Raw genomic sequence first — 15,000 nt, 5'->3', positions numbered from 1 at the left:
TACATCCCTAAATCACTCCATCACTGATGAAGTGTTAAAGTGCATCATCTGATCAAACCCACAATCCACTGTAACCCAATACACTCAGTACACACACACACACACACACACACACACACACACACACACACACACACACACACACACACACACTGTTTGCCCAGCTGCCACTGATGATCACACACACTGAGAGACGAGTTTACAGCGAAAACAATGCAGCTATTAATTTTATAAAGAGCTGCAGCACATTTACACCAATTCTGTAGTTACGCAATATAAACAAAGTGACACACTGAACACACACAACCATATGGATGCTTGGGTGTCATGTTCAGTATGTTGTGTGTGTAGTTCAGTATGTTGTGTGTGTAGTCTAATACATTGTGTGTGTAGTTCAGTATGTTGTGTGTGTAATTCAGTATGTTGTGTGTGTAGTTCAGTAAGTTGTGTGTAGTTCAGTATGTTGTGTGTGTAGTCTAATACATTGTGTGTGTAGTTCAGTATGTTGTGTGTGTAGTTCAGTATGTTGTGTGTGTAGTTCAGTATGTTGTGTGTGTGGTCAAATACATTGTGTGTGTAGTTCAGTATGTTGTGTGTGTAGTCTAATACATTGTGTGTGTAGTTCAGTATGTTGTGTGTGTAGTTCAGTATGTTGTGTGTGTAGTCTAATACATTGTGTGTGTAGTTCAGTATGTTGTGTGTGTAGTTCAGTATGTTGTGTGTGTAGTTCAGTATGTTGTGTGTGTGGTCTAATACATTGTGTGTGTAGTTCAGTATGTTGTGTGTGTAGTCTAATACATTGTGTGTGTAGTTCAGTATGTTGTGTGTGTAGTTCAGTATGTTGTGTGTGTAGTTCAGTATGTTGTGTGTGTAGTTCAGTATGTTGTGTGTGTAGTTCAGTATGTTGTGTGTGTAGTTCAGTATGTTGTGTGTGTGGTCTAATACATTGTGTGTGTAGTTCAGTATGTTGTGTGTGTAGTCTAATACATTGTGTGTGTAGTTCAGTATGTTGTGTGTGTAGGTTAATACATTGTGTGTGTAGTTCAGTATGTTGTGTGTGTAGGTTAATACATTGTGTGTGTAGTTCAGTATGTTGTGTGTGTAGTTCAGTATGTTGTGTGTGTAGGTTAATACATTGTGTGTGTAGTTCAGTATGTTGTGTGTGTAGTTCAGTAAGTTGTGTGTGTAGTTCAGCATGTTGTGTGTGTAGGTTAATACATTGTGTGTGTAGTTCAGTACGTTGTGGGTGTAGTTCAGTATGTTGTGGGTGTAGTTCAGTACATTGTGGGTGTAGTTCAGTAAGTTGATCATGTCTTTATGTAGATAATATTATCACAAGTTATTACAAGAAATAATAAAAATAGAATTAACAACAAAATCAGAGACACAAAAATAACACAAATTACATTAATGTGTGTAAATATCACTGTAACTGATACTGAACTCACACTGAAACAGGAAGTGCTGTGGTCAGCGGGTATGGGAATCATGTGTGTGTGTGTGTGTGTGTGTGTGTGTGTGTGTGTGTGTGTGTGTGTGTGTTTATGTATGTGTGTGTTTATGTATGTGTGTGTTTATGTATGTGTGTGTTTGTGTTCGTGTGTGTATGTATGTGTGCGTGTGTGTGTATGTGTGCCTGTGTGTGTGTGCATGTGTGCATGTGTGCATGTGTGTATGTGTGTGTGTTTGTGTGTGTGAGTGTGTTTGCCCTCCAAGTTGTGGTCACATGATACAATCACATGATCCAGTGATCCAGACTGTGTGTGTGTGTGTGTGTGTGTGTGTGTGTGTGTGTGTGTCACATACAAAGTTATCCTGTTCCTGTTCTCTGTTTCTCTCACAAACACACACACGCTGGACAAACCGGTTCTAAACAAACCCACACACACTCATTTGTCTCTCTGGTTGCCAGGTAACATCAATACTTAAGGTTTCTGAGTGTGTGTGTGTGTGTGTGTGTGTGTGTGTGTGTGTGTGTGTGTGTGTGTGTGTGTGTGTGTGTTTGTCCTTTTCCCACCACTGCTCTTTCAGGGGAAAGTTCATCACCTGTTCCTAAGATTAGGATGCCCTATAAATTCTCTCCCTCTCTCTCTCTCTCTCTCTCTCTCTCTCTCTCTCTCTCTCTCTCACACACACACACACACACACACACACACACACACACACACACACACACACACACACACCCCTTTAACATAAGGGCCGAGCAAAGCTAAAGCCTTAACACTTCTTGTGGGGGTTACCAATAATGTTGAAGTTAAATAAGTCACATCATTACAAATAAATAATTAAAGGGAGAAAAGTAAAGGCTGTTAAAGTGTGAGAGGAATGAAACACCTGAGGATGTGTGAAGAGCGACTGCCCTTCATCACACCACCGTGTTGGTTTATTACACTGTAAATGTAAAACCAGGAGATTATTACTGAGCTCTAACATGTACAGTTTAAACCTGCTGCTCCGAGGAGTTATGGGATGTTTTACCATGACGACATGCAGAAATAACCGTATCGGCTCAGTGCGTATTTACTCACACATCCGTCTGACTAATTCAGCTGCTGTGTGAGATCAGCATGTAGTGTCACAGAGACAGGTGTGGGGGTGAGTCAGTGACATGTGTGCACACACACACACACACACACACACACACACACACACACTGTCTGATTATCTGATTATCTGACTCACTGATTATCCTGGCACTTAGAATTTCATTATGTGTTTGTATTGTGTGTGTTTTAGTGGAATCTGGTGTGTGACTCTGCATGGAAGGTACACATCGCAAAGTTTTCCCTGCTGGTTGGTTCCATATTCGGATACCTGGTTCTTGGAGTGCTGGCTGATTGGTGAGTTCCTGATCATGTGATCATGCTGAGGAATCATGGGAAATGTCATGCTTCTCCCTTATGACATGTCACACAACATCGTCCACCGAGGAAGTGCCAGTGTGGAGAGCGTAGTAGTCCGTCTGCTGCACCCTGAGGTCCTAGACAGTGTTTACTAAAGTTAGCTAGCAATGTAGTGACGTTAAATATCATATTACAATGAAAAAAGCTAGCATAAATAGCTAACTAACAGCTCTATAAAACACAAAGAGCTATACTGAATAATAATATTGAGTTGAATATAAGGGAGTCCAAATAACTACAGTATGAGATATAATATGGATCTGTAGAAAGCAGATAACACTCAGTTAATCACCTGCTAGGTCTGTATTTATAGCCCTATTCGGACAGGATTAGTTTTACATGGGGATGTGGGGGGTAAAGTAATTATTACCAGAGCTTCTCTGTGATTTTAGTCCCGTCCGAATGCGCCATCTCGGTAATCATTACGGACAATAGCAGCAAAGATTACGGCGACTTTTACCTTCTGTAAAAAGGTCCGGAAAAATGACCTCAGGTAATACTGATCCCGTCCAAATAGACCCGTTGTAAATATGTACGGTAAAATTCCCTCATTTCCTGTTTAAAAGTAGTTTTTGGCGCGTTTTACAAGCATGGAGGCGCTTGAAACAGGAAGCAACGTCATACGCACATGACGACAAGGAGGTTACTGTGGTGAATAGGGCTTAACACAGACAAGGACTAGCATCACGTCAGTCAGCTGTATGGTTTGGTCTTTATCAGAGATCATTTGATTGGTGTCACTGTTTGTGTATTCAGGCGTGACTCGAACATACAGCAGTATTACGTTCACGGCAACACTGTGTCATGGCAGTGGACATAAAATATACCTAGTGTAGTGATGAGCAAGACCTAGTGTTTAACGGTGATGCTAAATCACAGCTAACATGGTCACAGAAACATATCGGCTGAAGTGAAGTCAGAGCTGACAGAAAACTTACTTGAATAGCACACACAGTCTTATTCACTAAGGTAGAACACACGTTATCCCATTTAGCCGTGATGCTAAGTGACACTTATTACAGTGCATTAAATATGTCTGATTAATTCCCTATCTTACTGAGCATTGTGTTAGCTAGCTAATGTTGACTCTCCTCAAAATGTGGAACTGTGGGCAGGTTGCAGTTGATGCTAAGTGTAATTTTAGTCTTAGGTCCTAGTCTTATGTTCAGTAATGTACTAATACTCCTCAGGTCAGTGAGGTGAAAGACGTCAGGTCTTAATGATTATGCTAAATGTGCTAAATGATTAGCCTCAGTGAGAGATGTGCTTTTCTTCTGTATGATGTGTGTGTTTGTGTGTGTGTGAGAGAGAGAGAGAGAGAGAGAGAGATAGATAGAATAACTTCCTGATGTGTCTACAGGTTTGGGCGTCACACAGTACTGGTGGTGTCGGTGTTCTTCACTCTTGTGTTTGGGATATCTGTGGCCTTCTCCATTAATGTCACCATGTTTAGCACACTCCGCTTCTTTGAGGGATTCTGGCTCGCTGGGATCACTCTGTCCCTCTATGTCCTGAGTGAGTAATGAGACATGACACTCACACACACACACACACTCACACACTCACTCACACACACTCACACACTCACACACTCACTCACACACACTCACACACTCACACACACACACTCACACACACACACTCTCACACACACACACACACACACACACACACTCACACACACACACACACACACACTCACACACTCACTCACACACACTCACACACTCACACACTCACTCACACACACTCACACACTCACACACACACACTCACACACACACACGCGCACACACACGCGCACACACACACACACACACACACAACACACGCACACACACACCACACAACACACACACAACACACACACTCACACACACACACACACACACACACAAACTGCACACACACACACTCACACACACACACACACTCTCTCACTCACACACACTCACACACTCACACACACACACTCACACACACACACACACTCACACACACACACACTCACACACACACACACACACACACACTCACACACACACACACACTCACACACACACACACACACACACACACACACACACACACACACACACACACACACACACACACACACACACACACTCACACACACACACACACACACACACACACACACACACACACACACAGAGAGAGAGAGAGACAGTAGGGTATGTGGGAAACGACAGTAGTGAACTAATGAAATTCACCTCTTCCTAATGTGGGTCATGTTTTGGAAAGAGGGAAAAGGGTCAGTTTGTGTGTGTGTGTGTGTGTGTGTGTGTGTGTGTGTGTGTGTGTGTGTGTGTGTGTGTGTGTGTGTTTGAAAATTGAAGCAGCACTATAGTGGGTGTTGTGTGTGTACACAGCAGCAGAGGTTGAGGACACACAGCCAGAGCTAAACAATTGTGCTTTAACATTAACTAGCTGTAAAAGACTCACATGTTAATATCACACATTTTCACACACTCACTATAATAATCAGACCCTCATTATAACCACACATTATAACCACTCACTGGCTATAATCACAAACAAGCTATAACCACACATTATAACCACTCACTGGCTATAATCACACACCCTCTATAATCACACATTCTTTTATCACAAACTCTATAAACACCCTATAATCACATACTCTATAAACACCCTATAATCACATACTCTATAAACACCCTATAATCACATACTCTATAAACACACTATAATCACACTGGCTATAATCACACTCTATAATCACACACTTGCTATAATTATACACCCTCTATAATCGCACATTTTATAATAATATATTCTATAATCACACACTATAAACACACACTGACTATAATCACACTTTATATAAACACACACTGGCTATAATCACACTATAAACACACACTGACTATAATCACACACACTATAATCGTGCACTTTATAAACACACACTGACTATAATCACACACTATATTATTACACACTGATTATAATCACACACTATATTATTACACACTGACTATAATCACACACTATATTATTACACACTGACTATAATCACACACACACTATATTATTACACACTGACTATAATCACACACTATATTATTACACACTGACTATAATCACACACACACACTATATTATTACACACTGACTATAATCACACACTATATTATTACACACTGACTATAATCACACACACACTATATTATTACACACTGACTATAATCACACACACACTATAATCGTGCACTCTATAAACACACACTGACTATAATCACACACTATATTATTACACACTGACTATAATCACACACACACTATATTATTACACACTGACTATAATCACACACTATATTATTACACACTGACTATAATCACACACACACTATATTATTACACACTGACTATAATCACACACACACTATAATCGTGCACTCTATAAACACACACTGGCTATAATCACACACTATATTATTACACACTGGCTATAATCACACACTATATTATTACACACTGACTATAATCACACACACACTATAACTGTGCACTATATAATCACACACTGCCAAATCACACACTCTGTATTCACACTCTCTCATTGTAACCAGTCACTCTAATCACCCTCTTTTATCTGGATGATGAGTCTTCATCAGTACATACTGTAGCTCCTGATTCTCAGGTCAGTCTAACACTAATGTCACTGTGTGTGTTTTCAGGGATCGAGCTTTGTCTGCCCGGCTGGCGTTTCTCCATGACCATGGTTGCTAACTTTGTGGTGTTAGCAGGGCAGCTGTTAATGCCAGGGCTTGCTGCTGTATGCTCTGATTGGAAGATCCTGCAAGCTGTCACCATCTGCCCCCTGTCACTAATGCTGTCATACATATGGTCAGACCACCTCTCTGTCTATCTGTTTATTAGTCTGTGCAGCTGTTTGTCTGCCTGTCTTTGACTGTCATGGATGTGTCATGTGTGTGTGTGTGTGTGTGTGTGTGTGTGTGTGTGTGTGTGTGTGTGTGTGTGTGTGTGTGTGTGTGTTTAGGTTATTTCCAGAGTCTCTGCGCTGGTTGTTAGCGACGCAGCAGTACATTCGGTCCAAATGGCTTATTGAGCGCGTTGCAAAGAAAAACAACACCCATTTGGACACACATGAACTTATCACAGGTATACACCCTCACCTGGATACACACACCAGACACACACCAACCTCATATGGACACAGACACACACTTTTACACGGACACACAAACTCATTACAGGTATACACAACCTCACCTGGACAACATTACTTATAGATGTTGTGACTGTGTTTGTGTTTCAGAGCTGAACAGGGTTTTGGAGAAACCAGCAAAGAAGACATGTATAGTGAAGATGGTGGGCACAAGGAACCTGTGGAAGAACATTGTGGTCCTGTGTGTCAACTCGTAAGTATCCCTCGATTTTCTACACTCTTACCTCCTAATACCTATAATGTACTGAATACAATTTTACTTTTACACACACTTGTTCCTTGTTTGTATTTTACTCTCTATCTCTCTCTCTCCCCCTCCCCCCACTGCCCAGGTTAACTGGTTATGGAATCCATCACTGTTTTGCACGCAGTATGATGGATCAGGATAACGAGCGCATCACCATGTTCCACCACTTCTATGCTGATTATTACACGTTAGCAGGAATCGCCGTGGCAACTGGCCTTGCATTGTGTCCAGCGGTGGCAATTATGGGACGTCGGGGGGGTTTACTAATGTTCATGATTATCACTGCACTGGCATCATTACTGCAGCTTGGCCTGCTCAACTGTGAGAACACACACACACACACACACACAGAGGCATGTGCACAAACATACACACACCCCAGATTAATTATTTCTGTGTTATTTTAACAGAATGTGTAGAATTAGTGACAGGAATTGAGGTCTGACTTATGAAAGAGTTAATAACTACAATTTAATACAATACATTTATAGATACACTGATGATGGCCACACTCACGTTCCCTTTAACACACTTAACACAGCTGGTCACCATAGCAACACAGTTATAATAATGATTCATAATCACTGGAATCAGTTAGAAGGGGTTATAGAAGTATGTCAGGATCAAGCACCCCATTATATTATATTATATTATATTATATTATATTATATTATATTATATTATATTATATTATATTATATCATACTGACAATGTTAGAGATATAGAGATATAGTAACTTAATGTTAAACATGACTAATTTTATGAAGTACAAATGAATTTAATTACATTATATGCCTCCTTTGGCATATCACAGAGGGCTCTGGAGTCACAGGGTGTAATGGGAGCAGGAGCTAGAGCAAAATAATGAGAAACTAAACAGAAACAGGAAGTAATTAATGATGCATAACATGGTATAAAAAACAAGGAGTAACAAAGCACACACACACACACACACACACACACACACAATACTGAGTGACAGTTGTACACTAATGTGTCTGATCTGTGTGTTTCTGTCTGTATGTTCCTGCTTGATTTAGTGGTTGGAAAATATAGCGTCCAGCTTAAGATAGGTACGTCAAGCACACACACACACACACACACACACACACACACACACACACATACACATACACACACATACACACACATACACACACACACATATACACACCCACACATACACACACACATACACACACACACATACACACACATACACACACATACACACACACACACATACACACACATACACACACCTGCTTTTTATCTCTCCTATTATTGTTTGTTTGTGTTTAGATCTTACAAACAGTCTATAGTTACAGCACCATGAGTGGGGTCTATAGTCACAGCACCATGAGTGGGGTCTATATTTACAGCACCATGAGTGGGGTCTATAGTTACAGCACCATGAGTGGGGTCTATAGTTACGGCACCGTGAGTGGGGTCTATAGTTACAGCACCATGAGTGGGGTCTATAGTCACAGCACCATGAGTGGGGTCTATAGTCACAGCACCATGAGTGGGGTCTATATTTACAGCACCATGAGTGGGGTCTATAGTTACAGCACAATGAGTGGGGTCTATAGTTATGGCACCATGAGTGGGGTCTATAGTTACAGCACCATGAATGGGGTCTATACTGTAGTTACAGCACCATGAGTGGGGTCTATAGTTACGGCACCATGAGTGGGGTCTATAGTTACAGCACCATGAGTGGGGTCTATAGTCACAGCACCATGAGTGGGGTCTATAGTTACAGCACCATGAGTGGGGTCTATACTGTAGTTACAGTACCATGAGTGGGGTCTATAGTTACAGCACCATGAGTGGGGTCTATACTGTAGTTACAGCACCATGAGTGGGGTCTATAGTTACAGCACCATGAGTGGGGTCTATAGTCACAGCACCATGAGTGGGGTCTATAGTCACAGCACCATGAGTGGGGTCTATAGTCACAGCACCATGAGTGGGGTCTATAGTTACAGCACCATGAGTGGGGTCTATACTGTAGTTACAGTACCATGAGTGGGGTCTATAGTTACAGCACCATGAGTGGGGTCTATAGTCACAGCACCATGAATGGGGTCTATACTGTAGTTACAGTACCATGAGTTGGGTCTATAGTTACAGCACCATGAGTGGGGTCTATAGTCACAGCACCATGAGTGGGGTCTATAGTTACAGCACCATGAGTGGGGTCTATAGTCACAGCACCATGAGTGGGGTCTATACTGTAGTTACAGTACCATGAGTGGGGTCTATAGTTACAGCACCATGAGTGGGGTCTATAGTCACAGCACCATGAGTGGGGTCTATAGTTACAGCACCATGAGTGGGGTCTATAGTTACAGCACCATGAGTGGGGTCTATAGTCACAGCACCATGAGTGGGGTCTATAGTTACAGCAACATGAGTGATTGTCCATGGTTACACCCAGGATGCGAGCTGTGGCTGAAGGGGAGATCAGATCGTTATGCAGTGATATTGCAAGGTCCCGACCTGGGGATGAATCACCTGATGACCAGCAGATGGAGGAGGATGTGGACAAATGAAGCTAGGCTGATCTAGCAGCATGTAGTTTCTCAGAGACTGTGGAATGAGCTGCTTTAAAGCCAGACTGTTTGGAGGTTGTTCTGTGAGAGATAGACAGACAGTTACACAAGAGAGAATTGATACCGCTCTATAGTTAATGATGTCTGATGGATCCAGAGCAGGTTTATTCAGGATGGGAATAACTCACAGTGAAGGGGAGAAGGTCTTGTGAGATGGTCTGGAGCCGATGAGCAGGTGGAATTATTGCAAGACCGGATAGGTTGTCAAATCTCTTCTGTTGCTACGGTTGAGAAATGTGACAATGAAGGAGTAAAAGAGTCCTGACTGTCAGATGTAGGTGTGGTCGGGGCAGAAGTGAAGGTCTGGAATATTGTCTTTATATTCTCGTTGTAAAAAGAAGCAAAGTCTTCAGCAGTCAGTGATGAGATGTTGTGGAGTTAACGAGGGTCCTGTGCAGAAGCTTCAGGCTTTTCTTTGTTGAAGGAAGTCTTGGAAGAAGTCAGGCAAGATCTGATTTGGATATATTCCCTCAAATGAAACCTGAAAGTCTGCACATTTTAACCCTAGTGTACGGTGAAGAACAGATAAAATGTGCAAGTGGTATCTCAGTGGTTAAGGTGTTGGACTACTGATCGGAAGGTCATGAGATTAAATCCCAGGGCCACTAAGCTGGCACTCCTGGGACCCTGAGCAAGGCCCATAACCCTCAATTGCTCAGCTGTATAAATGAGATAAATGTACGTCACTCTGTATAAGGGTGCCTACCAAATGTCTTCTTCTGTCCCAATGTTGTGTCAGTCAGCTGTATGTTCTGGTGTTTATCAGCAGGTCTGAGCTGAACTCAGAGTTTATGATGACCCATTAGTTCCTCAGGAGCTCTCGGCTGCACTGTTATAAACTGTCGTAGAAAGGACATTATTTACATTTACACTATTTACTGTAGAGTGTCACCCAGATGGGGATGAGGTTCACTTCTGAGTCTGGTTCCTCTCAAGGTTCCTCTTATCATCTCAGGGAGTTTTTCCTTGCTCATTAGGGATGGATATATATTATTTTACATTTTTAATTAATATCTTTAAATTCATTTTAAACTTTAATTGTATATATTCATTTATTGAGACCATGTGAAGTGTTAAAAGCACCATACAAATAAATTGAATTTGAAATGCCATAAATAAAATAATGTCCCAATGTTTATAGACCTGAATAAGTATTAGCATATTAGTGTGTTAAGCTACTCTTTATTTAATTCTCCCTCTCTCTCTAGAGTCAGAAACTCTGAAGTCAGACTTCCACGTGGCGTTCTCCATCATTGGCATGTTCTCCTCTCAGGCTGTCAGTAACCTGAGCATCTTTTTCTGTGCAGAGATCACCCCCACCGTCATCAGGTGAGCTTGTCCACACAGCACTCAGCCTGCTGGACTGTACCATCCCTAATGCCCCAGAGGGCAGCATTAAGTACTAAAGTTCTTCTTGGGAGATTTAACAAGAATCTTTTCAAATATTTTATTTCCCAGCTGTTTTATATTCATAAATATGAAAAGCAGCATAACATAATTTATTATTTATCTTCTTAAATCAAACTAAAATGTTACTGCAGTAGCAGGTTGTTTACTCATAATATCAAATAAAACATTATAAGGCAGAATTCAAACATAACACGCACACACATACACACACACACAAACACATACACACACACACACACACACACACACACACACACATACATACACACACAAACACACACACGCACACATATACACACACACAAACACATACACACACATATACACACACAAACACATACACACACACACAAACACACACACACACATACACACACACACACACACACACAAACACACACAAACACATACACACACACACACACACACATACATACACACACAAACACATACACACACACACAAACACATACACACACACACACACACACACATACATACACACACAAACACATACACACACACACACACACATACATACACACACAAACACATACACACACATATACACACACAAACACATACACACACACAAACACATACACACACACACACACACACACACACACACACACACACACACACACACACACACACACACACACACACACACACACACACACACACACACACACACACCCCAGAGGCTGGAGCAGTGGTCAGGTGATTTTGCAGTGCCTGTTGTGAGTGTGTGTGTTTATATTGTCTGTAACTATCATTTCTAACAGTGTGAGCAGACTTAAGTATAATAGAGATGCAGTAATGTACTAACTCATAAGGACACGTACAGATCCCTCTAAACTGCACATATTTACTAACTATAGATTTACAGATCATTATTTGTCTCTATCACTGATCAATGACGGCTTCAGCAGAAAGGACTTGATCTTAAATGGATTAATAATGAGTTCAGAAATTACACAGATGCTTAAAAGTGGGGCTACAAATTCATACTTGTCTATATACAGCTGTAGAAAGGACATTATTCACTCTGTGTTTATAATGATTTATAATCCCACTCTCAGTGTTTATAATGATTTATAATCCCACTCTCAGTGTTTATAATGATTTATAATCCCACTCTCAGTGTTTATAATGATTTATAATCCCACTCTCAGTGTTATAATGATTTATAATCCCACTCAGTGTTTATAATGATTTATAATCCCACTCTCAGTGTCTATGATGATTTATAATCCCACTCTCAGTGTTTATGATGATTTATAATCCCACTCTCTGTGTTTATGATGATTTATAATCCCACTCTCTGTGTTTATAATGATTTATAATCCCACACTCAGTGTTTATAATGATGTATAATCCCACTCTCAAGAAATAAATGTAGTATGATAATAATAAGAAGAAGACAAAATAAAAATAAATAAATTAGTATATAGAAGTTTAAAATGAATTAATAAAGATGAATTTAAAATGTATGACACTATGTATGTACCCTGTGATGTGCTCTATGGTGGAATGTACGCTAGGACAAAAACACATTTAGCTTTCTTATGCCACTCTAACAATGTATACAAAGTGAATAATTCACTGTGTGTGTGTATTGTGCCGGTCAGGGGCGGAGGTCTTGGTCTGGTGTTAGCGAGTGCTGGGTTTGGGATGCTAACTGCACCCATCATGGAGCTGCATAATCAGAAAGGCTACTTCCTCCACCATGTGATCTTCGCCTGCTGCACGCTCATCTGCATTATCTGCATCCTGCTGCTCCCTGAGTCACGCCACCAGCCCCTGCCAGAGTCTCTGTCAGAGGGTGAGGGCTACACCCGCCACCCCCTGCTGCCACCACACAAGAAACCTGCAGAGCAGCTTCACCTGCTGCCCCTCCCCCATGGCCGCAACTACGCCAACGACGAACACACCAACGACCGTGCTAAAGACTTAAGTGTCAGAGACACGCCTCTACGAGATGTAGCTGTCTCCACTGTTGAGTCTACAGCCTCCTCCACCATCGCACCTGCTGAAGACCCTGGTGAGGAACCTGCTGATGAACTTAATGCTGTGAGCCTTAGTGTTCCTGGGCAGCATGACAGTCCAAAACCTACAACAACAGATTCACTTCCTGATCTTATCGTCAATGCTACACCTCCTGATGCCTCAGAAACCCCATCTTCTAGTCAAACTAGCACATCCCCAGTCAAGGTAGATCATGAAACCCCACCTATAATGGATGATGTCACCAAGTCTCCAGAAAGTGTGTCTGTGGACCTTCCTGAACTCATAAACCCAACCACTACAAATCTAGCTCCGCCTGCACTTTCATTCTTTCCCCCTCTATCTTCCTCCTCTCCTATTGACTCTGATCTGCTACTGTCCCCACCCCCTCAGACATGCTCCACCCCTTCAGAGCCTCTGTCACCAGCCATTTTAGATGAAACTGTGTTACATTCATTACCTCTGACTGTGACAGATCCAGTTCCACCCTTTAAGGTGGACTCGACCACTTCCTCTCCTATAGACTCAGCTGTGGACTGTACCATCAGCACTGCTAACGGGGAGCATCATCCTGACGGGTGTTGACATGGTGAGAGTGATTCTCAAATCCTTTGCATTTGGATGCTTCCCTCAAGCTGCTGCAAAGGGATTTACTGACAAACAAAAGGGAGGAGCATGACAGCAGACGGGAGCTTTAAAGGGTGCTGAATGGGAGAAAGAGGAGTTGACCTAAATCACACTGATTCACTGCTGCTGAGTGACTGTGAAGTGAACAACTCTCAGTAGTGAAACTTTAACATGATCATGACTAATTAAGAGAAATGGCAGATGTGGAACTGGGGTCACATCCCAATTCACTGGAAACTAGTTTTAATGTCATTTTTTTATTAGTGTGCTTTGTACAAAAGAAAAAGAGCTAAACGAGACATGGCCAAAAGGATTCGTTTTCTATAGCTAACACAGCCGCTAAACAGTGTGTGTGTGTGTGTGTGTGTGTGTGTGTGTGTGTGTGTGTGTGTGTGTGTGTATGTATGTGCAGTGCCAAGCCAGAAAGTCTTCAAAATGATCAAACATGATTTAAACTCTACCCAATAAACACCAATCCCTAAACCCTTAAGTGAACCACTGAACCCTAACCAGTGAACCCTAACCTCTGAACCCTAACCACTGAACCCTAACCACTGAACCCTAACCTCTGAACCCTAACCACTGAACCCTAACCTCTGAACCCTAACCACTGAACCCTAACCAGTGTCGGAGTGTTCAGCTTTCCCCTCCGGCTCTGTGTGACGCTTTAGTTCAGCAATACCTTCATCCTGATCAGTCACACTCACTCAAAATACTTGTTTGCTGGATTTTAAGGAAAGATTTGTTAGAACATGTTGGTGACAAACAGAAATAATAACAATGGTGTTGAGTTAAAGTGAGAAAGCCACAAGTTTACAGTGTTCTCATGAAGAACCAAGTGAGAAACCTATTACCCTACCCTGACTCTGAACACTAGATACTAAACCCCTGACTCTGGACACCAACCCCCTGACTCTGGACACTAACCCCCTGACTCTGGACAC

At 41.7% G+C, this 15,000-nt stretch overlaps 1 protein-coding gene across 1 annotated transcript in view; it reads left to right on the top strand.

Moving 5' to 3' along the window:
- slc22a23 (solute carrier family 22 member 23) overlaps nucleotides 1–15,000 on the top strand; it is a 27,318-nt gene that overhangs the window by 9,896 nt on the left and 2,422 nt on the right. Inside the window, exons 2-10 of the mRNA XM_047813471.1 lie at nucleotides 2,740–2,843; nucleotides 4,267–4,421; nucleotides 6,632–6,800; nucleotides 6,955–7,076; nucleotides 7,234–7,336; nucleotides 7,476–7,711; nucleotides 8,432–8,464; nucleotides 11,218–11,338; nucleotides 13,054–15,000. The exon at nucleotides 13,054–15,000 is cut by the window's right edge and continues 2,422 nt beyond it. Coding sequence (XP_047669427.1) covers nucleotides 2,740–2,843; nucleotides 4,267–4,421; nucleotides 6,632–6,800; nucleotides 6,955–7,076; nucleotides 7,234–7,336; nucleotides 7,476–7,711; nucleotides 8,432–8,464; nucleotides 11,218–11,338; nucleotides 13,054–14,014 — 2,004 coding nt within the window. The 3' untranslated portion in view covers nucleotides 14,015–15,000. The remainder of the gene's footprint in view (nucleotides 1–2,739; nucleotides 2,844–4,266; nucleotides 4,422–6,631; nucleotides 6,801–6,954; nucleotides 7,077–7,233; nucleotides 7,337–7,475; nucleotides 7,712–8,431; nucleotides 8,465–11,217; nucleotides 11,339–13,053) is intronic.

The sequence above is a fragment of the Tachysurus fulvidraco genome, chromosome 1 (genome assembly GCF_022655615.1).
Source record: "Tachysurus fulvidraco isolate hzauxx_2018 chromosome 1, HZAU_PFXX_2.0, whole genome shotgun sequence".
NCBI classification, from domain to species: Eukaryota; Metazoa; Chordata; class Actinopteri; order Siluriformes; family Bagridae; genus Tachysurus; species Tachysurus fulvidraco.
This window is presented reverse-complemented; position numbering and strand designations above follow the sequence as displayed.